The sequence below is a fragment of the Chiroxiphia lanceolata genome, chromosome 1 (assembly GCF_009829145.1).
Source record: "Chiroxiphia lanceolata isolate bChiLan1 chromosome 1, bChiLan1.pri, whole genome shotgun sequence".
Lineage (NCBI taxonomy): Eukaryota > Metazoa > Chordata > Aves > Passeriformes > Pipridae > Chiroxiphia > Chiroxiphia lanceolata.
The window spans coordinates 32407202-32432108 of NC_045637.1; the positions used below are offsets into that span (position 1 = coordinate 32407202).

Sequence of the window (24907 nt, forward strand, 5' to 3'; positions counted from 1 at the left end):
TTGTCAAAACTTGAAAAAATGAGCAGAAGATTTATCCACAAAACTTCTGATGCAATTAGCGGAAACTGCCTTTACATCTTTTAGAACCTCAGACTATGTCTGCTGCTTGGTCCTACACTTGCAGTGTTTAGGTCAGGAAAAAAAAAGCCACATTTTGGGTGGCTGTTTTTTCTCTTAATTCAGGACAAACAACTAAAAAATAAAAGCTGTCAAAGTTAGTCTTACAATGTAAATTATTTTTATTCAAAACAGATTAAAAAAAACTAACAAAGCTTGCCTAACTACATGAGGTAGTACATGTAGCAAAAGAGAAGGCAGAATATCGTATTCTGAAATATGAAGAGTATGAATAAGTTTACAAGTTGCAGGGAAATTCAAAAACAGAAACAAAATACACCAAAAATAAAGTTTAACAGCTTTTCAGTCTTAAAGCACCAATACACTTTTCATAGAAAGAAACATAGTAACACCACTACATGTTCTTTATATACCATAATATGGTAAAATTAATCCACCAAGCTGTTCACCATAAATGAATTTTTTTAAATGGTGAAGCAACAAATGACATAATTGTCACTGGGCTTCATACCACTATACTTCCTGGCCTGCAGGAATATTTGCCAGGTCACGGGAGCAAGGTTAGCCTTGTTACTATTTTCTTTAGTTTTTTGAACATTTACCCTCATATCAATGTATAGTATATTGACAACATGTAAAACTCAAGGCCTCAAGCTTGCAAATTTTATGTATGTGTACAAGTCTACATTTTTTTCTGAACCCAATTTAGGTAAATTGAAGGAGTGGACATGGCAAAGATATATATGTGGATGTGCAGAACTGCATTGCAGAACTGCAGGCTTATTCCTTAATTTCAGGTTACTACACTTCTCAATATAAAAAATTTTATCAGATCCTTCAATATTATATATGTTTGTCTCTCACTCAACCATCCCAAGACAGTGGAATATTTGTGAAAGATTGGGCCATAATGAATTGCTTATTTGAATTAAAGAGCTTAGCATCATCCAATAAATATTTTATCAACCTATTTAAGAAATAATAGAGATTAATGTCTCTTAGAAATATTTTTTTAGAGGAAAATATGCTAATATGACCCTGGGCTTCCCATATTTTATATCTTCCATTTTATTTCAAAATAGGTATTTGGACTTGTTATGATTAGTGTGAAATTGAGAACAATCTAGCTCTTCTATGCTTGCTTGGCTAACGCTACTGTAAATCATCAAAAAGTTATATATGTTTTTATTTTACTTTAAGGCATGATTTATTTTATCAGAATATTGGGATGGCTTCTTTTCTGTACATTGAAAATAAAAACTCAGGCCTCCCTATGATATAGTTTAAAGGTTACTGTTAGTGGCATATATAAAGCACCATACAATAATATATTCAGATGAGGAAAACAAAGAACATTTAGGAGCTTTGAATTAACTGTATAAGAGTAACTGCTAAGAAAATATAGCAATATTTAACACAGGATTCAAAGTAATGTTATATATCATTATAGATTTTCAAATGAATTTTTCTCCCATGTTTATTTTTACAGATTTTTTTTCATTAAGATATATATGTAATTTAAACTTTTTGGTGGAAAGCAGTATACATCTTCTGTACAATAATGTTACAGCTTTATACAAATTCTAGGAATTATAAGAAACGGCCTGTATTACTCTTTTCCAAGTGCTCTGGTTTCACTTGCCTGTTTTACATTTTACTTGCTAGATTCAAACAACAGCAAATACTCTGAATGCCTTGCTTCCTGGAGGATTCTGTAAACTGAAACATAAATACATCAATTATATTATTTTTAAGACTGCAACACTCCAGTGACAACGTTTTTGAATTGTTAATTGTTAATTCTAAGATCCTGCAGCAGTTCTTGTAACAACTCCTAACTTTAGCTATCCAAGATTTTTTAAAGCTGCTACAAATAAAAACTACCTAAATTTCAAAAAATAACATTAAAAAAAAACAAGTGTGATTTTTCAATCAATCCCTTTGTGATGAGGGATCCTGGTTTAAGGAATAAAGCTCTACTGAAGCAAAATACTAAAAATTTTTCAGAAGAAAGAGAAAGCCTGCATCTTATGCTCACTATTCTAACAACTACATTTGGAGAGAGCTTGCAGACCCAGGAGTTTCCTTATTTGTTAGTAGCTTATATGATGAAGAATAGATTTCTATAAAGAACTAATGTCTAACAAATCCAATGACAATGCTTTCTGAATGGATAAATATCTGGCTTCAAAGGAAATTAAACAAAAAATATCCAACTGCAATGAAATTTTGTTAGAATAAATATCTTTGTCTTATAAACTGAACTAGTACGTCATATTTAATGGTCCCACTGTTTTCTCTTTAGCAAGCCCTGTTTCAATGATCATGAATTTTAATGTTTGTAAATATTATTTATGATTCAGGATCACTGGTTCAATACCATGTAAATCACTAATGAACAGTTCATCAGGAACCAATGAACCTGCATCATCCATGTTAATTTTTAAAACCTCCCTAAGAAAGTAAAGGTAATTTTCTTATCAAATATTGTGTTAGTTGCAACAGAACCAGCAAAGCCAATAAGAGGTTTTATTTCGTACACAGTTTTTCAGAGTAATGTTTTATGAGCTTAGAGGAGGCAGGCAGCTCTGCCACCACAGCTTCTCCAAAGTCACCACAGCTGTTACACAAGCTCTGTAAATCACCAGTTTTGGCCTATTTGTTTGGTTTCTAGCACTGCCCTAGATACAAACAGACACAATGCAAGACTTTGTAAATCTCATGGAGGCAAAGGGTAAAGTGTAATCTTTGAAAACAGGCTCTGTACCTTTCTGAATATATTCCATTTTGAAAGGAAGCAACATACACCTTTCTTTTGTCTACTGGCATAACATCAACATAACCGCCCTGGTTGCGGACTACACCAGCGTGCAGTGCTGCTCTGCAGATACTGGATATCTACGAAAGAATGCGGGAAAGATTAGTTTTCATCCTTTTATTTTGTAATTGTTTAGAAGAAAACAAATAACAACATTTAAACCAAGTTTAGGAAACATAAAATAATTATGCATGACTAATTTTATTTAAATCAGTTTTCATAGGAATTAGGTCAATTTATAGGAATAAAGACACTGTCTCTTCGAGATCCTCTTCAGTATGATGCCCAAAATAATTTCTTTCAAGCTATTTCAGTTCAAAGATCAGGAACATGTTTGAATTCTTCAGTCTTTCAAAATGAAAGAACCTATCAGCCTTCAATTCAACAACAGAGGGGTAATTGTCTAGCTGATTCCTCCAAGACTTTTGATATGGTTTCCCACCCTCCTCATGGAGAACAGTGATATGGTCTAGCAATGGGTCTGTGCAGTGGTGGGGAACTGGCTGACAGGTGGCACCCAGAGTGGTGGCAAATAGTTTCTTTTCAATGTGGTAACCTGTCACAAGTGGGGGCCCTGGGGATTGATATTGGCCCAAACGCTGTCTAATATCTTCATAAGTGAAATCAAGTGAAATCAATGTGAAATCAAAAGTGAAATCAAGCCTACCTGATGAAGTTTGCCGATGATACCAAACTAAATGGGAAAGCGGACGCTTCAGAGAAGAAAGCAACCCTGCAGGAAGACTTGGATAGGTTTGAAGAGTGGGCTAACAAGAACCTTATGAAGTTCAACAAAGACAAGGTCTTGCACCTGGAGTGCATATACATAATCCAGGAGTGCAGCACATGCAGGGATCAACCCAGCTAGGGAGCAGCTCTGAGGAAAAGGATCTGGGGGTCCTGGTGAACCACAAGTTCAGTATGAGTAAACAGTGTGCCACTGCAGCAAAGAGAAACAAGAGAAACCCAACAGGGTGCTGGGTTGCATCAGCAAGGGCACCACCAGGAGAGAGAAAAAAATCATTATCCCACTCTACTCAGTGCTTGTCAGGCCACATCAGTTGTTGTTCCTGCTATAAAAGAGATGTGGAAAGGTTGGAAAGGGTCCAGAGAAGAGCCATAAAGACAACTAAAGGACTGGGGAGGCTGTCATATAAGGAAAGGCTGTGAGAACTGGGTTTGTTCAGCCTTGAGAAAAGAAGGCTTATGGGAGACCTCATCATTATGTTTTAGTATTTAAAGGGTGGCTCCCTTTTTACATAAGTCATATGGAAAAAATGAGGAGTGATGGGTACAAGCTACTCTTGTGGAGATTTCAATTGCACACAAAATGAAAATTTTTCGTAATGACAACAATCAACCTTTGGAATAATCTTCCCATGGAATTGGTGATTCCCCAGAATTCCCCAGAATTGGACACTTTTAAGACAAGATCCTAGGCCACTTTGTCTAAACCATGTTTTGTCAGGAAAGGTTGGAGCAGATGATCCTTGGGGTCTCTTCCAACCTGGTATTCTATGATTCAATGAAAATTCTCTGTGAAGTTACCAGCACTTATATCTGCTTGAAACCTACATTCTCTGGTCACACATTCCTCTCACGAACCTATGAAGCATAAATAATACCCACAGAAGGATTCCTCAGTGACAATCTTGATAACGTTAATTTAAATAATTGATTTAAACTTGCAGTCCTCTAATACTCTTTCAGCATTTTAAAAATTGCTAGAAGAATGAAACTTCTTAGATACTCCAGATGGTAGGCCCCAATCTTCAATACATAGCACAGCAAAGTGCAGGTCCAGATACAGTAAATCTCCACTTAGAGACAAGTTTTTTTGTGGAAAAAGTCTTCAATGCAATAGATCTCTCCACAAGCAACCTTAAAAAACTTAGCCAATATAAATATCAACAGCTGGTCAAACAAACCACTATTTAAACAAAACTTGTATTTCTTCCAGTTATAACTAGTGCAATGTAAATCTTTACCATAGCTATTTTGCAATCTCAATTGTATATAAAATCAGGAATTTAAAATAGCAATGATTTTCCTACTCTCATTCCAAGCCCGACTTGCCGGTTTCACTGTTATGTAGTTTGTCTTTTAATGTCACAATATTTAAAGGAGTAAAGATTTGACATTGTTTATGAAAATTATCTTTTGCAAAGATGCTTTAGGGTTTTTTTCCACACTGCTGGCTGTGAACATGCCATGAGGAATGCCAATTAAACTCCTTTGTACTTTTCCTCTTCCCAAGGTTTCAAGACTTTTGTTATATCCTGAACACCAATACATGCCTTACTGTTACGACTATAGCCACCCCTTATTTACTGATACTGTGGGAGTACAGATGAAGAGGCTAAAGGCTAAAAGAAAAGAAAAAACAGGGTATAAAATCCTGTGGGGCACTACTGATAAACCAGAGAACAAATCTTCTCAGAAATAGAGAGGAAAAGAAGTCACCATAAAATACAAAATGAGTTTAAGAATAAATGTCTGATCAGACCAAAGCCAGAAAAGGAAAGGTTTAACTAGATTGTCAATACTATAAAAATGATTTTGTAAATGTACCTTTTTGCATTAGTGACATCCATTAATGTTATTTGCTTTTTTTTTTTTTACTATCTTTGCAAAATCCTGTTCCTTTATTCAATGCAAGAGGCCTAAGCAGTATGGGAAATAAATAGTCATGTGCATATATGCATGCATCCACATACATATTTATGAATTTGCATGAACTTCACAAAAACCCCATCTATTTTGTGGAATCAACCAAGTAGATCACGGACTACAATTTCAAATACATTTGCTATGACAAGTGGGCGAATGAATTCTCTCTATCTGTGAAGAAATCTCTCTGTGAATACAGGAAAAACTGTAAAAGAGGGCACACTTATTAAACAGGTTATTCTCTAGAAATACTTCACCTGAAGCTAGTTCAGTAATATATTGTAATGCATATAACACCCAACTGTATTAGTGAAATATCAATAAAAAAGTGTCTAGTTTTAAAATAAATGTTAGCAAAAAAAGAACATTGTAGAAAACCGTATAATACTGATATCATCAATGGGAACACCTGTACAAATACATCCTTCTACATTTGAGCTAGATGCCCCAGTACCCTTCTGTAGGAAATGGAGAAGAATAGACATCTCTATTTGGCAATTCATCTCATAGTAAGGTAGACATTCCAAAAAAGTCAAATGACCTCTGCCCTGCAGATGTCTATTTATCTCCTTTACCACTATACTGTATGTACTAGAAACTACTATAAACATAATCTAAAATAGCACCTTCAGTGTAAATATCTACCCTGACAGCATTTGAAGTTGATAAGAAGACTTCCATCTCTGGTTTCTTACCTGTATTTATGTCCATTTTTTCCTAAAAGCACTATGGCTGCACACATTTCTATACAATGGAGATGAATAATGAAATAGTACATCTAAAATAAATTTTAAAGTATAACTCTATAATACTAATTAAAGTCACCTGGGGCTTCTCCAGACAAAGAAAATATATATTCTGGGATGTTCTCCTGTCTAAGTTAAACAAAAGCATGTCTTCTTTCTCCTACAACAAAGTCTTTTCTAACTCACTGGGAAACTGGCTGTAGCCTTTGATTGCAACCACAGAACTGAAAGAAAATCATCTTCCACAAAATGGACTTGCATTGAATCTGTTTTCACTGCCTCCCTTACACACATTAAGGATCCAGTGCACATATCCTTCTTAAATTAGAAGTACTACTCATATCTGTGGACCCTGCTTACGGACAAGAGTTTTCAGGACAAGATACTCAGATAATTTAATGGACATTATTTAGTTTCAAAATAATGATGACCAAAACTCGCATATTATTTTCACACATTTAAAAGTACTGGAAAGTAGTGAAATCTGGCCCAGCTGGTTGCCATATTATTCCTTATGACAGCTATAAGATAGTTTAAAACATAATTGCAGCGACTACATTTTCAGTTAAAACCGGCAAAACTGTGACCTGCTTTCTCTGCCACTACATCCCGGCTTCTCCATAGAGAGATGACAAAGGAGAGGCATAAAACAGAACTCTCTTTTCATTCTTTCTACCCACTTGAGAACTCAACATGTTGTAGGGAAAAAAACTTGATTAGGACACAGAATGACAAAAAAATGTTAAAATATGACAATGTGAGATACTTTACACAAACACATTGAAAATCTGCTGCAAATATTTTGCTATCCACGCAAAAAAGAAATATCCAAAATAATGAAACTGTGGACTTTTATTTTAAGAGTAATTTTTTTTGTTAGTATTATCTGACAGAAGTTATGGGTGCATCAGGATCTAAAGTGCAGGGGTTTAAATGAGTATACACTGCTAATATTGAACAAATCAGTGGGAATTTTCATAAAAAACTGAAAATTTGGGTCCAGAGACTACTGAAGTCTATAATGGGTTTTCAAATAACTTTCCATATCTTCAGCAGCTGAGTACTGCTAACTTAAATGGGAGTCTCTGAAAAAGAACTTTGAAAAGACTGTGTGAAAAATAAGCATATGCAGGAAAACTGTATCTATGCTCTATCTTGTTATCTTTACCTTATAACTTTTCATAGGATTTTATATTTCATTATATAACATAATGTAAATCCCTATACTTACATCAGAATAAATTCGTGTACCAATGACACGAGCGTAGTGTGGATTTGCCTGCATACAGTTGTGAGGACAATACACCCTGAAAGATCAAAAACAAACCACACACAGTCAGGAATGAGTATCAGAGGATTACTATATCATGTTCATTGTCAGCATTATTGATTATAAATCAAGTTCATAATGCATACATATGGGTCTATACTGCTCTTAAAATGCTGTCAGTTTTTGAGGCTTTGACCATACAGGTGAAAAGCATTGCTGATGTAAGTTGAGGTCATAATGAAGTGCTTAAAATTATACTTTAACAAGTCTGGTCTTCTTCCCTTTTGATAAGCGGATGGTGTTCTTGTCCAACATATGTAAGGCTAGTAGAAAAGCCAGTGAGAAGAGAGACTGTTCACTCTTCTATAATTTATCTGATTCTACAGCATCCTTTACAAACTGTACAGTCAAATACCTTCACAGTATAGGCAGATCTGAGTGAGGACCTGCTTTGATGCTGATGACCTGGTGATGTAAGCCAATCTAGCAACTTATAATGAAGGTGAGCACTGGCATCCATAGCTAAAATGAAAAACTTCGTAAAGTAATGAGATTCCTACCTGATTCTAGGAGATCAGAAGGCTACCAAAACAAAGACCGTCTTTATTAACTGCATTTTGTTGACCTTTAAGGAAGACTTTCACAGTGATTCATGGCTGCTACAATTTCAAAATGCACATGAAAGTCATATGGGAAGCTAACTGTAGTACAGAAGGTGTCGAGTATCTTATCTGTTAATTGTGATATGCTACAAGCAAGAACTGACAGTTAACTCAATGTCTACTCTGAACTATTTAATTTAAAAAATGGGTCATGCCCTAAATACTTTGGCCCCTACACAGGGCAGCCCCGGGCAAGTGTTCTTCTCTAGGATGCTATCCAGGCTCCATGGATATTTGGCACATCACATCACCTAGGTACACTAGAGTCTTACCAGATGGGTAATTAAAGCAGTTAAGAAAGCTACTTTTGTTAGAAGGAAGCAAGATCTCAAAGGAGGGCTGTTGAAGAGCTGATGATTTATGATTAGGGTACAAAAGGGAAAAGTAAGCTTGTGTAATCAGTGCCATAGATGATTACTGCTTGTAATTCCTGAGACTATATTTTCAGAATTAAGAGCATGCACAGAATCTTGAATGAATCACTGCTGTTGTGAAGTTCCTTAAGTTGATGCACCAGAATTAAACTATTTTTAACCTTATTTTTATTTTTGAATTTTCCTTAAGACAGACCCTATTTTTCTCTTAATGAAGCTAGTTTTAGTTTTTAATAATGAATAAAAAAAGAAAAATATACAAGTATGAGATTGTATCTATCCATTCCTGTGTTCCACTCCTTAGCTTAGTTCTCCACATCTTCCAGCTAGAGAGCCAGGAGCCATAGCCAAACATCAAACAAGTCCATGGACCCAAGTGCTACATGAAGGGATGTTTTTCTAGCAGTTCTGGCTTTGTACTTGCTTCCTGTATTGGCTGTAGGATTGCTATGAAAGTAATCCTGTGGATATCTCCAGCTTAGTTTGTGGTAAATCATGCTACAGTGTATTTACCTTTGACTCATCTATGGTTTTAAGAACTGTTACCAAATTCGTTCATCAAAATATTGCGGCACAGCTTCTTTCGAAGAGTTAAAACACAATCTTCAAAGAAATGGTACAAATATTTAAAGTTGTTTACTGACCTGCAGACCACACCTTAATTTAACCATATATATTCAACTTTTTTTTTCAATCCAGTTCCTACAGAACTCCCAAACAAATTGGTAAGTTCTGCAATAAATATCTGTATTGCATCCTTCTATCGTATCTGTTTTACAGGTAAATAAATTGAAATAAAGTGTACTTTGCCCAAGGTGCATAGAAATAATACTGGATAATGAAGAATTATTCACAGTCTTTAGCCGAATGATTTCACTAAGATTAGCACCAGGATCCTCATGGGCAAAAGAAAAAAAGATTCTCCCATTGAAAAAACCTGCAGATCATCTTTACCTACCTGGCTTTCTACTGAGACCAAAGACTTAAATATCAGTTAAACATTTCTGACTTCATTTTCACAGCTACTCTTGACATCTTTGATCAATGACAACTTAGGATAATTAGGAACTGACAGAAATATTGGCAGTACTTTAAACTAACAAAATTTTAATAATTTTACCTTGGACAGTGTGAGGCTGGTTTTTGAAATGGACAGAGTTGTTCCACTGTTGTTTCACAGGTAATAGCCTGAACTGAAGAAAGTAAGATGGAAACAAATAAATACGTGCTATTTAGAAAAATCATAAAGTAGTACTGAGTTTATAAGAAATTAATACTAACCTGTAACTTTAGAGACAGTGAAGGAATTAGCTGACTGGTATTTTCTGAAGAAGAAATAATAGAAATTGTCAGTAAATAATATATTTCAGTGATTTCTTTTAGCTAGAAGTATTTTTATTAGAGAATACAGAAATTAAGACAAGACACTGTCCCAAATCAGTTTTTAATCACTGCAACCCCCCACCCAGTTGTGAATCTATTTATTGCAATTGACACATTTATTTTGTACTCCCACTGAATCCATCTGAAAAAAAAAAAGAATGCTTGTTAAACTCTTTCAGTAGTTTAATTTGCTAAGAGAGTAGTCTGCTAGGAACAAACCATGCAATATATTTGTCCCTCAAAATGTAGCATGTGGTTGCTCAGAAGCATTCATCTACCAGAAGAGATCATTCACTTTCTGCTCAAGATTCATTCCTATAAACAACTCCAACTCTGAAAAAGAGTTTCTCCTCACAGACTTTCTGAAACATTTAATTAAATATTATTTTTGGATCTTGTGTCATCTGTTATTAACAGTATCACTGAAAACCCAGTATAAAATGTAACAGTCATTTTTTCTCAGTAATTATATGGTACCCAGATGCATTCGTTTCCTGTTGTTATAAAGAGTCAGGTATATAGATCATGTTGCTTCATTTCAAATTGATGAGCATTTCTATTTTACGCCTCTTATATTCTGTTTTCCTCCTCTTTTACTCATTGGATACATCTTTGATTCTGATATTTTTCATCTGTAACACAGAAACTGATGATGCTTTTGGCACCCATAAAGCTATTTATTATTAAAAAAAAAAAACAATAAGGAAATGATTCCCTATTCCCCTTTGCAACAAATTGCTCCTGGGGACTCCATTGTTTGCCTGCATTGGTTTATTTAGTTGTATGGCCCATCAATTTCACATTGTTTTCACTGAGGTAGTTCATACTTCTGTTGCCCTAGCATTGCCAACACTGATGGGGGTATAGTTCACTGTACTCTTTTGTTGATTATTTGTTGTTGAGATATTGAGAACAGCATCCTATACTAAGAAAATCCAACAGCTGAAAAAACACAGTTATTAGCAATCCTGATTAGAAATCAGAGGAGCTGAAGATTAGGAAGTTTGCTGTATGCTGTATTCCCTATTCTGGTTTGCAATACACAATAGAAGTGAGATGCACTTTAGGTCATCTATTCATTGAATGGATATGTAGTTTATGCAAGGCTCCATCTAGAGACACTGGTAAGAGTCAGGTAGCTGCAAGATATCCCCTGTCTTATCGATGGGCCTTTTGAAGGTTTGAAACTTTGGTAAATAATCTTTATTTATCCCATAGCCAACAAAACCAAGTGTTAATACCTTGCTCTGAGTTCTGATTCTCAAAGGACAGGTGCTAAATACACTCGGGTAGGTTGGACACTCATACAGTTTTGTCTCATATGGTGCAGAAACACAGAGATTTCAACTGATGGAAAATCAATTGCTTCTAGTTTAAAAGATTGATTTACAGTTTATCTACTCTTACACTTGCTCCTAATATGTTAGGATTGGTATAATCCAAAGTTACTTGTCTCATTGTCTCAAAGCAAGTAAAAAAAGAAATATTTGTCTGTATCTTCATTTTTAGGTGGGTAACTGAAACCACAGTCAGGTCATCAGATGATCCAAAGAAACAGATTGATATCAATGCCTTAAGTGCTACCCAGGTAGACCAAATTATAGGTCATTGAATTTAGTCTACTATTGGCTTCTCATAGGATTGACTACCATTGGCTTCTCATAGGACAGTGAAAGCTTCTAGCAGCTTCTAACAGAAGCCACGCTATAGCTTCCCCCGCTACTAAACCCCAGCTACAGGTTAAACCCATGACACAGGTAAGTGTTCTTCTCTATGCCACATTAGACTTATCCGTTGAAAAGAGAAATTATCACAGGTGCACAGCACACAGTGTACGCACAGTCTCTGATGATCACCTATCTCCTTACCCTTGGGTTTACACCTGAGCCAAATACATCACTCAGCAAAATTCTATTTCCTTTCAGTTCAATGTCACTCCTACATTAACTGTTCCACACATACTACTAGTACATATACACTAATTATAGACAAAAATAAGGACAGAAATGTACAGCTCTGAAGAATACATTACTATATATATTGAAGTGTAATTTGCAAATATTAATAGTATCTTAGATTCAAATGTGCTAATACTGATGTTTTCCTATCATTGGATAATCACATAAGAAACAGCAAGTATTCTCCCCTTCTGTGCACTGCTTTTCTGGATTTTCCCAGAAAATTTCTCAGAAATTGTGGAACTGTGATGAAATCGTCAAATATATAGGAAGAAGTGTATTTTCTACTTGGTTCATATTCTTCATATGTACACTACAAGAGGGTCACTTACAGAAAAAACCCTGTAAGATTATTGCTTTGTTAACTGTCATAGATTGCTCTGTCCGTGGTCCAACTTTGGAAATAATACTAGCTTTGTTCAAAACATGTAAAACAATCTGCCTTCTTTCACATCATAATTGTGTCACTTTTCTGTTCAGCATTAAACACTGGCTAAAGTTTCAGAATGGATACAATAACTCCATATCCATGTGCCTTTCTACAGCATTTTCATATTCTTTATAACAAAAAGTATGAGAAAAATATTTTACTGTGATATATCTTGTAGGAACTACAAATAAACATGTGAAAACCTTTCCATATATTTTAAGAAAACTTACCCAATTGACTGAACGCCATTTCTATAAGACTTGATAAAGTAGTTTTTCCTCCCTTGCCTAGTGACATCAACCCAACCACCTTCATTGTCTAGGATGCCATAATGTATGGCAGCTTTACAAATACTGGATTGCTGAAAAACAGAGCAAGAAAAGCAGTTTCATGTCAGACAACAATAAGATTTCAATTACAATGTGTCATTAAAACCTTGGTAGAGAGTCTATTAGGTTTGGCATGGTCTATGTAGGTATTATTTAATACAAATAAAACACCACTTTGCCTTACTCAGAGATAAACTGTTCTTATTTACATTATACTTGTTCACAGTAGTTGTTATTTCTTATATTGTTTTCCAGACCTACAGAGTAAATGCTATACTTTCAGCTAGGATTAAGGTTTCACAAGTAGGCCTACCTTATTGAAACAATTTATACGAGTGTACCAACAAATTGCTGTACTTTTCCTTTAATTGCACCTTCACATATTTACATTCAAATAAGTGGACATAAAAATTCTACTTCTGTGTATGTGTAAGTATGAAGCATATTTGGACAGTACATGCAGAATAGCAGATGTAAATTTAGGTCATCTGATGCTATCTTAAACATTTGGTGCTAGCTTTTATTTTGGTGAATGTTGATATACTCAAAATGCATTCTTAATATGGTTTTAACTAGTATTCCAACAGAAAAGACATTTCATTAAACACTCTACTTGTACAAAATCTAATTTAAAAATATTTATTTACCATTTCATAATGTACACTTCCAATAACTTTGGCTTTGCTATCCAAACAGCCAGCAGGACATTCATACCTAAGAGAATAAAATACAACTTGGTCTTAAATCCTGGGATTGCAAAAAGGGAAAATATTCCAGCTCATGTATAAATACAGCCTTTCAGAATAATCTCAAAAGCACAATCATAAAATTTACCATACCTATTGCAAGTTGTTCCTTTGCACTGATCTCTTAGCCTTACTTCACATGAGACAATCTGAGCTAAAACAAGTAAAAAGCAAATTCACTGCAGTGAATTTCATACCATACAATTTAATTTTGTTGACCACTTGCAAATCAGGTAAATTCCTTACACATTTGCTGCGTGCTTATTACTTCATTTTTCTCACTGTCATCAGTGCCTGTGGAGGCCGAAGGTGAATGAGTTCTTGGCCGGCTTTGCACTGTTGCATCCTGGGCTTTGGATCGTTGACGTTCAATCTCGTTGGTTTCCTCTTCTGGTTCATGGGGAGAATAAGGTCTTTCTGAATCCTCTGTTTCAGAAAATGGGTAAAAAAAATAATCTCTCAGAAAAAAAAAATCAGTGTGGAATGTAAATCCCTCACTGTGTTTCAGTAAAATGACTTTGTTCTCATAAAATGGTGGACAAGTGAAAGCAAGAAAGACTTCTCACTATTTCATAAGATGAAGAACGCAAGATTAATAAAAACATCTCAAGTATGTTTGTGATACTGACCAAAGATTTTCTTTTCTAGCACATGCAGCACAATTTAAGTATGAAAATGCTCCTGTTTTAGTACCTTTATGCCATCAGAAAACCAAAAGAACAAAGATGATCTCTGTTATACATGAGTTTTACCAAATTCACAGATTATATGCAATTAAAGAAGCTTATTTCATTATAAAATACACCTGAAAATGAGGCCCTTCTATTCATACACAATGAAAATAATTTTGAAATACTTATAACTGAATCTACATTTCTTACTTAGACAAGAACTATAAGGAAGGTATTTGGGCACATTTATGCACTTTCATATGGTCCATATGAGATCTCAGAAGTTATTAAGAAAAATTGCTAAATTACTCATACACAGAGTAAAGCAAAAAGAAGTAGCAGCTTCATAATATGTTGTGTTTCAATGCTATAAAATATGAATAGCATTTCAAAAATTTTAAGAACTTAATAATCATCCTAGCCTACATTTTAATTTCTAATGTCTGCTGGTTTTGTTCTTGATTTTTCATATAGCACATGACTATGTCATTGAGATAATGTTTCCCTATAAACAAATGACTGCATAGACTTCCACTGTAATTACAGAAAGGCATAAATAGCACACAGTGACAGTCTCCATCCCTGGGCACTAAAAGCCCTGAATCAGCACTTATCAGCAGGAGTTCAGTACAATCCACTCTGATGAGGCTCAGTCTCACATACCATAACTACATGATCTCATTCATCACAGTAAAGAAGGGTCCTACTAGGTCTTTCAGTACGTGCATAATATATACTATTCCACTATGTTAAGGCATAATGAGGAAAGAAATCAAAAAGGAAAGGTTACATTTCTATTCCCATTTATAGTTGTAATGCTGAAATAGTACTTACCTCTGTAACAAAGATTTTCTCTACAACCTCCTCCAAAACTAGGGGGACATGCAGAACAAGGGCGACCAGGTTTATAAGGAGCATGACCCCACCAATTACCCCTTTACACAAAAAGAAAAAAAAATAGCAAAGAATACCTTAATAAATAAATGTATTAACATTAAACAGCATTTAGTATGTCAACAAATAAATAATGAAAACCAGCAGATACACAGACTGTAACTTTGTTCTGATATTCCCAAGTAACAAGCAATAGGATGAGAGGAAATAATCTCAAGTTACTCTAGGGGAGGTTTATATTGGATATTAGGAAACATTTCTTCACTGAAAGGGCTGTCAAGGACTGGTACAGGCTGCCCAGGGAAGTGGTCGAATCAGCATCCGTGGAGGTATTCAAAAGACATGTAGATGTGGCATTTAGGGACATCATTTAGACATGAACTTGGCAGTTTTAGGTTAACAGTTGGAGTCAGTGACCTTAAAGGTCTTTTCCAATCCAAATGATTCTATGGTTCTATACCGAACACATAGGACGTAGTTGAAAAGTCCACGAAGAAAAAAGCTGAAGAACTGATGTAAATTGCTGTAAGATCTTTTCAGACTGGCATAGCACTGTAAGACTAAGTTCCTCCATTACATGAGAACAGGCTACACTCTCCTAGATGGAATATCCTATAAAAGTTGATCTTAACCATGGGCTTCCTGTAATACATTCCTTAAAGTCACAGTGGGGAGATACAAATATCACACCACAACAAAGATCTCTGATGCTGTATACTAAAACATGGACTAGAAAACTGAAGGACTAGAAAAACCACAAGAGTATTTGGGCAGCCAAAGCCTGCCTTGGGAACAAAGTAACAGTACAAAAGATAGAAAATCCAGACTGATCTCCTTTCAGATTATTTAAAGTATCTTGCCCCACCAAGATATTTCTGGGTATCAATCTACTTACTTAGGAGAATAATTGCATACAAGATAGACTGCTTTTGGCCAAATCTGTCCCCAGATGTTCATGTTATGACACAAATTAATTGCACAACCAATTCTGCTACTTGTAGCCCAAACAACCTATGGAAAATGAAAGAGAAAAACGTGAAACCAAAGCTGATAAAATCATAACTATCTCCAAACTTCAATATATAAAACTCAAATAACAGAAGTGATATAGTCCCCTCTGTTATAAATGGGTTGAAGTGACCTAATTACAACTGTCAAAAGGCCATTTGGTTATACCCTTAATAGAAAGAAAAGCTTTACCTTGATACAAAAAATGTGGTTCTCATTTTATACACATAAATGGTCTAAGCGTATATTTGAAACTGTAGCAAAACATTTACAAAACATGATCTGAAGAACTGGTTCTTGGAATTACAATTTATAGATGATTGTGAGTTAGCAGTTATGTTCCTGTGCCCTAGAGGTCTCAGTACAACCTAAAGACCCAGAGGGGTTTGGATTGGTTGGACTGAGAGAACAGATATCTTTCAGCAGTAAAAGAAAGTAAGATAAAGGATAAAACTTAAAAAAACCCCAAAACTCATACACCAAATAGACCCAAGTAATGGATTTTAAATGAATATGACCCAAGTAATGGATTTTAAATGAATATGCTTTCATGTCATTTCCGTCAAAGGTGGCTGCGCTCCTTATTCACCTTTCATTGCAGATTTCAAAATAATCAGAGTGACAAAGGCTGGAATCTTCAAATTAGACAAATATGACAGGTGTTGAAATTGTATTAATTCAAGGTAAGCCAAATCTGTAGATACAACAGGATACCACAAAAACTATATATGTATTGATCTCACATGTAATGGTAAGTGTAATTTTATTTAGAGAAATGGTAAATAAGAATATGGAGGTAATTCTGTTTTAAAATTAGATACAATTGTAAATTATGCTACTAAAGAGAAAATAAATGTTTAAAAATTAATCATTTTTAAGTTTTCAAATATTGTATCACAAATTTTATGTGGACTGTAGTATAATCTGAAAATCATATATTTCCCATTCACTGAAAACATGACTGGCTCCCCTCTGCCAAAATTCAGGCTAGATACGCAAATTTCAGAAGTAAGCAATAAATTAGTTTTATGCAATTTTAAAAACGTGCTGAAATTAAAGTAATATCTTAAAACCTATTCCTTGATCTGAGGAACTCACCTAAGAAAATATTTCTTTTTTTTAAAAATGAGCTGTTTCTTCAGCTTATTACAGAAAGGACTATCAGCATACCAGCACAGAGGCCGGATTATGTGAAGTGCAGTGAGCAGCAACACCCAGTGCTACACTGGTGTTCGTGAGCTTTTTCCTTACTCCTGATAAGGAAGTGATTTTTAAGAGGATGAAGTCTAAAGATTTGTATGGCAATCCTACTCCGTTACTAATACCCAGTGCTTTTAACTATGGAGTCTAAACAAGCCCTTTTAGGGCTTTTGTGCTATGGCATATACTGAAAGTTTAGTATGCTCTAAGTATCATACAGCAACATAACTGGAGGTCTCAATCACTCTTTTCCACAGCTGATAAAAAACAAACACACCTACATACCTGTGTGTAATGTGTACAAACAGGACCAGAGCATCTGTATGGACAATATGGATTGCATTCATGAGGATAGGGATACGTGAAATCTCTCACTTCATCATACCATGCTTGGACATGAAATGTTGGAGGTCTGTACCTATGAAAGCCAGTAGCAGCGTATTAGATCATTCAAAAGTTGTAGCTTTTATCATTTTTCCTTTAAGTAATAATCGAATTTTGTTAAATTTTAAAAAACTTCATATATTGCATAAAACAGTATCTTAAACTACCTTCCCCAATGTGCCCCCAAATTCTGTCCAATTGATGGAAGAAGGTTTGCTGGTCCATGCTCCCACAGACAGGTTTCAGCCCATGACTCTGCAGATCTCTCCAGTTCTGTGTCCCATGTCTGAAATTTGAAAGAAAAGAAAGGGAAATCTTCTTAGAAATCCTTGGTATCTATCTCATTCTATAAAAAATAAAAAAAGAAGACTGTCCATTTTTGAAGTTTCTTTTACTGAGGCAGAAGACTGAAGAAAAAGTGAGACTTGAAAATTGCATGCTCCATTTGTGTTACGTAAGAAAGAAAAATGTTTTCACCATGAGAAAAAAAAAATTTTAATCCCATTGCAGCATTCCCTTTAGAAACCATGTGCAACCATGCTGCAGTGAATAAAGCGCAAATACGAAACTGAAAGGCTTAGTTCATCTTTCCAAGCTAAATTAAGTGCTTTTTCTATCTTGAGATTTCTTTTTACTTATGGGCACTTTTCTTAGCCAAAAGGGTATTATCCAACATGCTTTCAAACAAAGCTTTATTTCCTCTAAACCAATAGTTCATGTGAAATGAATGCGATTTTCTCCTCCTCTTCTATAACGAGCTTTTGTTGAAATAATGCACAATTCAAACACAAATTATGAAAACTAGAGTAAGGTTGTCATTCATTGATTTTATCACTAGGTTGGCAAAAAAGGAGACATTCATGATGCATGCTTAGGACAAGTCAAAAAAAAAGATCATGAATTACTGTGTTTATCCTTATTTTTAATTCTTTAAGAGACATGGAAGAATAGGTTTGTAGCTGAAAGGCAAATCAAAAAAATCATACCATACTCTGTATGCATAGTTTTTACTGCACTAATCTGGGGTTTGCTCAAAGTGATCCATCCCTCTTGCACAAAGTATCCATAATGCTGCTTGACTTTTTGAATCTCCTGAGACCTGCAGAAACCGTTTCCAGATACCTGTCTCTCTGATACCAATGCTCAGGTTAGGAAACTATAGTATTTCCTGGGGAAAGAACCTCAAGTATTTCATCATAAATTCAGATTAAGTTTCATAGATTGAGATTATGCTATCTAAATAACAATAATTCAATATTTCCAGATCCAAATTCCCATGCAGCCACTGGAGATCATTTCTACAAATTTTTGGCACAGATGAAAGGTAGAAAACTCCTTAACACAGCCAAAGATTACACAAATATAACAGACAAATTACACATACTAAAATTTATTTTTCTATTGATTTTGACATGCAGGTTTCATGTTATTAATCAGATTACCCATTAAAACCAAATATGTCCTTGGTTATATAAGACCATCATTATATCACTCAATTTAATCGTAGAATATCTGTTCTTGCTTCTCTTCTTCAGAAGTCTCCAATGTATTGCATTCCATTCTGTCTTATTATTATCATACAATCACACAGAATCACAGAATATGTCGAGTTGGAAGAGATCCACAAGGATCACTGAGTTCAAGTCCCAGCCCTACACAGGACCATCCCCAAGAGTCACACCAGGTGCCCCAGAGTATCATCCAAATGGTTCTTGAACTCTGTCAGGCCTGGTGCTGTGACCACTTCCCTGTTCCAGCACCCAACCACCCTCTGGCTGAAGAACGTTTTTCTAATATCCAACCTAAACCTCCCCTGACACAACTTCAGGCCATTCCCTCAGATCCAGTCACTGGTCACCACAGAGAAGAGATCAGTGCCTGCCCCTCCTCTTCCCCTCACAAGGAAGTCGCAGACTGCAATGAGGTCTCCCTTCAGTCTCCTCTTCTCCAGGCTGAACTGACCAAGTGACCTCAGCCGCTCCTCATACATCTTCCCCTTGAGACCCTTCCCCATCTTCGTTGCCCTCCTTTGGACACTCTCCAATAGCTCGGTATGTTTCTTATATTGCAGTGACCAAAACTGCACTCAGTATTCAAGGTGAGGCCACAAAAGCACAGAGCAGAGCAGGACAATCACCTCCCTCAACTAGCTGGCAATCATCAGCAAGTAAGAAACTTACAGGGTACATTTTGACTTCCAAAATGCAATATTTATTTTGACAGAATTACTCAAACAGTATAATAACAACAGAATAAATCTTTTAATCCACCTTTGGATACAAAGCCCACTAATTTTAGAAAACAGTAAGAATTTTCTATTCACCCTTCTGGGCCAGTACTTTGATATCATAAACTCCAGCATTCTTTAATCTTCATAAGGAAACATTCTAATCTTAAATCACAAAATTTTATATGACAGTTTGCATAAATCTTTTCCTCTTCCCTTTTGTTGTCACACTATCATAAATAGTTCTTCTCCCTTCTGCACCCATTGTAAAAAAACACGAAGGTTAACATACTTCCTCCACATACATATTTTGTTCTTATAGATTGTAGTACCGTTGCTTCATCATTCTATCATGAAATTACAAGATCATAAAATTTTAAAACAAAAGCCACTACAGTTTGGTTTTGTCATATATATTGTATGACATTAAGTCAGTTCAAAATCTCATAATATGTAGATTCAGCTCTGAGCATGAACAAGTCATAAAGTTAACATATTTCCCAAATAATTGCTGTTAAGAATGGTTTTACCAACTAGACTCTGAAATGCAACTTTAGAGTAAATTAGACTTATGATGGATGCGGTGGGTCTGGCTGAGCCAGAATTTATTTCCCCATAGTAGCCCTCACAGTGCCATGCTCTGGATTGGTAGCTAGAGGAGTGTTGATAACACACCCATGTTTTGGCTACTGCTGAGCACAGCACTGTAACATTCCTTCTTCAATCGAGGGCGAGATCCTGGGAGGAGTAGGCCAGCTGACCCACACTGACCAAGGGGATATTCCATACCACAGGACATCAACCCAGATATAAAACCTGAGGAAAGGAGCAGGACTGGAGGCACTCACTGTCTCTGATGGCTGCCTGCTGACAACCGCTGTGCGTGCTGGAGCCCTGCTTCTCAGAGAAGTGGCCAACCATCGCCGCTTATGGGAAGTAGAGATTAACTGCTGGCTTCTGCTTTATGCGTGTATACGCTGCTTTTGCTTTCTTTTTTGCATAGACTGTCTTATCGCAACCCACGATTTGTGTTGTTTTCTTTTCCCACCTTACTCTCTACCCTGTCCGGCTGGGAAGGGGAGGGATAGAGCAGCTGGGTGGGCACCTGGCACTCAGCCAAGGTCACCCCACCACAGTCCTTTTTGGAGCCCAGTCGTGGGGCACAAGAAGCTTATAGCTTTACTTTGCTAGTTTCGGGAACATACTAATATAAACAATGGCTCTGCACCCTGCTTTTGTACTAATGGCCTTTCTATGCTGAGGGAGTTGTCTTCTGGGGAACTATTTGAGACTGACGGAGGAATACAACCTTCCCCCCCTTCCTGACTTTGATATAAATGGCTTTATAATGAAGTCACCCATGCTCCTTGCTAATCCTTATGTGAGCTGTTTAGTAATGTTAATGCTACTAACCAATACTGTCAGAACATTATGGAGTTTGTGGAATGTAGTGTTATCTTGGTGTAGGAGAAAACAAACTTTAGGTGGTAATATATTGGGATGTGCCCTGAGGGGCCGAGTTCCTGGGTGGCAGGGAGTGTGGAAGGATTCCTAGGGTGTTTGACACCTCCCATTACCTGGGACTTCACACCTGATGGGTATTCAACCCTAGCAAACTGACACATCACCTCATGGAAGGGTGCCTTGCCTACCCCAATCAAAACCAACAGCTTCTTGCCCTGTACTGGAGTCTGGCCTGTGCTTATCAAGCCACAGATCAATACTCTCAGAAGACTGCAGTGGAGGCAGGGACCCAAACCGTAATGAAGGACACTCTGGTTGAGACAAGGACTCGGACTGTAACACCTACAGGCTTTTTGGTGGCCTGTACGGGGAAGTCATGAGGATTTTGAGATAAGGATAGTAACTGGGAGAGGTAACGAGCAAAACATGTATTGAATACTGTTAGAGAATGAAATGATTGTGGGGAATTTTTGCTGAAATTGTGGTAAAGGTACAAGGGGTGGATTTTGTGTAAATTGTTCACTTAAGTTTGGTGTTTGGTGATGTTATTTTGATTTTTGGCAGGGAGTTTTCATTATATTCTGTTTTGGTAGGTTGTTATTTCTTTTGTTTATGTAAGGGAAGGTTGTGTGATGAATGTGAAATTTAAAATTCTTAAATATGTGACTCACAGAGGTGAGGAGTGGAATGTAGTGGGTTTCTGTTGCTGGGTTTTGGTAGCAGGGGGGCTACAGGGGTGGCTTCTGTTAGAAGCTGCTAGAAGCTTCCTCTGTCCCGTGGAGCCAATGCCAGCTGGCTCCAGGATTGGGCCAAGCCAATTAGAAGTAACAGTAATGCCTCTATGATAACATATTTAAGAAAAGAAGATTGTTGCGTAGAAGAAATTCCAGCCAGGGAAGAGTGGAGTGAGAACATGGGAATAACAACAGAGACACTAAGGTCACTGCAGAAGGAGGAGCAGGAGGTGCTCCAGGTGCCGGAGCTGAGGCCCCTGCACCCTGTGGTGCAGACAATGGTGGAGCAGCTGTGCCCCTGCAGCCCATGGAGGACCATCCGGGTGCAGAGACCCACCTGCAGCCCATGGAGGAGCCCATGCTGGAGCAGGTGGATGCATGAAGGAGGCTGTGACCCTGTGGGAGGCCCAGGATGGAGCAGGGTCCTGCCAGAGACCTGTGGCTCATGGAGATAGAAGCCCACGATGGAGCAGGCTTTTCCAGGGTAGGACTTGTGGCCCCTGTGGAGTACCCATGTCAGTACAACTCATTCATGAAGGACTGCACTCCATGGAGGAGTGACCCACGGGACAGCAGTTTGGGAAGAGCTGCTGCCCGAGGGATGGACTCACGCTGGAGAGGTCCATCAAGGACTGTCTCCCATGGGAGGGACCCCACGGGAGCAGGGGAAGGACTCCTCTCCCTGAGCAGTGGCAGAAACAACAACTGACTGCAACCCCCATTCCCTGTCCCCCTGCACCGCTGGGGGAGGAGAGAGAACAACGAAGGAAGGGGGGAGGAAAGATGTTTTTAAGACTGTTTTATTTCTCACTCTTTGGCTCTTATCCTGTTAGTAATAAATATAGGTATTATCCCCATTTTGAGTCTTGCTTTGCCCATGAAGGTAATCAATCACTGACCTCTCCAAGCTCTTATCTCTAGTCATGAATCCTTAGCTGGTTTTTTTTTCTCTCTCCTCTGTCTAGTTGCAGAGGGAGGGTGAGAGAGTGGCTTTAGTGGGTACCTGGTATCTGGCTGGGGTCAACCCACCACAGTAGATCAAAATTTGGGCACCTGCTCAATTTTAGAACTTCGCACTTCAAAGGCTAGCTACAATTTCTTATAGCTCTGATGAGCTTCAAAGGCCACTACATATTCTCTTGTAAAGCATCTTCTCACATTTTCGACTCTTAAAACAGAAGCCATGGTTAGAGGCTCTACTGTTCCATTTTTTCACCACATAAGTTTAAAAATATTTTATGCAGCTATTTTAACTGAAATAATGATTTTTTTTTTTAAGATTAGAGCTAGCCAATCAATTTTAGCTGCTTGAATCAATTCTTCAAGCTACTGAAGTCGTTATCTTTAACAAAATTTTCTTTTAAAGAGTGATGATAGCTACGCATGACAGAGTTATCCAGAACTCTGCAAGAATAGCTTTTTGATGAAAAACTTAAATTCACCGTTAATCCTCTTGACAGATGAACACCCACGCTCCAAGTGCTGTTGAAATTGGATATGGTCTTTAAAGAAAGTTCCGTCTTCTTTAACTGTTTCTCTGCCTTCATCCACAGTATAAAATACTGTCTTTACTCCCTTTACCCTGCTTACCTAGCCAGAGATAAGCAGACTTTCAAGTTTCTAGGCCATAATCTTAGCTGCAGCAAAGAAATATTCACGCCTGAGCAGACAGTCTCAGGCTCTTCACAGAAAGCATAGTGCAGGAGACAATATCAGCAATGAGGAGTTTGAGGTGTTTGGATATTTCTGTCCATTGCACAGTCATTCCCGACTCCAGAAAAGGTTGGTGTATGAGCCAAAGAACCAACTCCACTTTCTTCATGAATGGGGTTATACATGCAAGATTATTTCAGGTAGGAATTGGCACGCTTAATTCAGGGAAAGATGTCATAGCTTAAGGTTCATCATGATGCAATCACCCTAATTCTTCTTAGGTTATAGAGTTTAAATTTGTCCTACAATTTATGGTGAGGTGAGTCTCATCATAACGCACTTTCCTTGAAACAGCCTCATTTATGATTACCAAGATATAGCTTAATTTCTTTCTCATTTTAATCATTTCAGAATTGTTTTGAGATGTGATGGAGTAAATATCAAAAGCATTGCATATTCAGACATAAAAAATCTGTCAAGTGTAAACTGCACATAGGAAACATCTCTTCAAGTGCAGTATTCATTTTCTCAAAGCCACTACTTCCTGAAGTGTCTGTCACAGAAGTTAGAACTAAAATAAAACCTCTGCAAAGTACATCAAATTTATGAAACATTCTGTAACAATGTCCCAGTTCAAAAGAACTTTCTAGACAGAGATTCAAGTCACTTTCGTGATTACCAAAGCCTTTAAAGAAAAAGTGGGAATAAAATACCGCTAACCACCTACAGCCACAGAAAACAAAAAAGGTAGAAGAGTTTAGATGCCACAGTTACTTGGGTCTCCAGGCCCTACCAAGACAGAAGACACAACATAAATTGACGTAGAAATGAAAAAGTTTCTCAATCTCCAGGATCACTCTAATGATTTTTAATATCCTTGATATTCAAGGATCACTTCCTTCAGGCTCAAGACCAATGCATCCCAACGAGCAAGAAATCAGGCAAAGGGGAAAGAGCCCTGCATTCATGAACAAAGAACTCCTGTCAATACTCAAGCATAGCCAGGAAATACACAGGAGATGGAAGCAGGGTCAGGCCACTTGGAATGAATTTAGAGATGTTGTCAGAGTAAGCAGAAATGAGACAAGGAAGGCCAAGGCCTGTCTGCAATTAAATCTGGCCAAGGATGTGAAGGACAACAAGAAGGGCTTCTTCAAATACATCAGTAGCAAAAGGAAAACAAAGGATAATGTAGGCCTATTAATAAA

At 36.9% G+C, this 24907-nt stretch overlaps 1 protein-coding gene across 3 annotated transcripts in view; it reads right to left on the bottom strand.

Annotated features, from left to right (window-relative positions):
- Positions 1-221: 221 nt before the first annotated feature.
- The window catches only part of CRISPLD1 (cysteine rich secretory protein LCCL domain containing 1), a 40827-nt gene continuing 16141 nt past the window's right edge, over positions 222-24907 (bottom strand). For 2 of the 3 annotated variants that reach the window (XM_032710700.1, XM_032710709.1), the window contains 13 exons: positions 17789-17907; positions 17523-17655; positions 15925-16040; positions 14970-15070; positions 13711-13890; positions 13558-13618; positions 13366-13432; positions 12620-12750; positions 9900-9943; positions 9739-9811; positions 7544-7619; positions 2846-2976; positions 222-1797 (listed from right to left, as the gene is read on the bottom strand). In XM_032710700.1, the coding sequence (XP_032566591.1) occupies positions 1746-1797; positions 2846-2976; positions 7544-7619; positions 9739-9811; positions 9900-9943; positions 12620-12750; positions 13366-13432; positions 13558-13618; positions 13711-13890; positions 14970-15070; positions 15925-16040; positions 17523-17655; positions 17789-17907 (1284 nt within the window). In that variant the 3' untranslated portion in view covers positions 222-1745. Of the gene's footprint in view, positions 1798-2748; positions 2977-7543; positions 7620-9738; positions 9812-9899; positions 9944-12619; positions 12751-13365; positions 13433-13557; positions 13619-13710; positions 13891-14969; positions 15071-15924; positions 16041-17522; positions 17656-17788; positions 17908-24907 lie in introns of those variants that run through there. The other variant, XM_032710691.1, reaches the window with a different exon arrangement.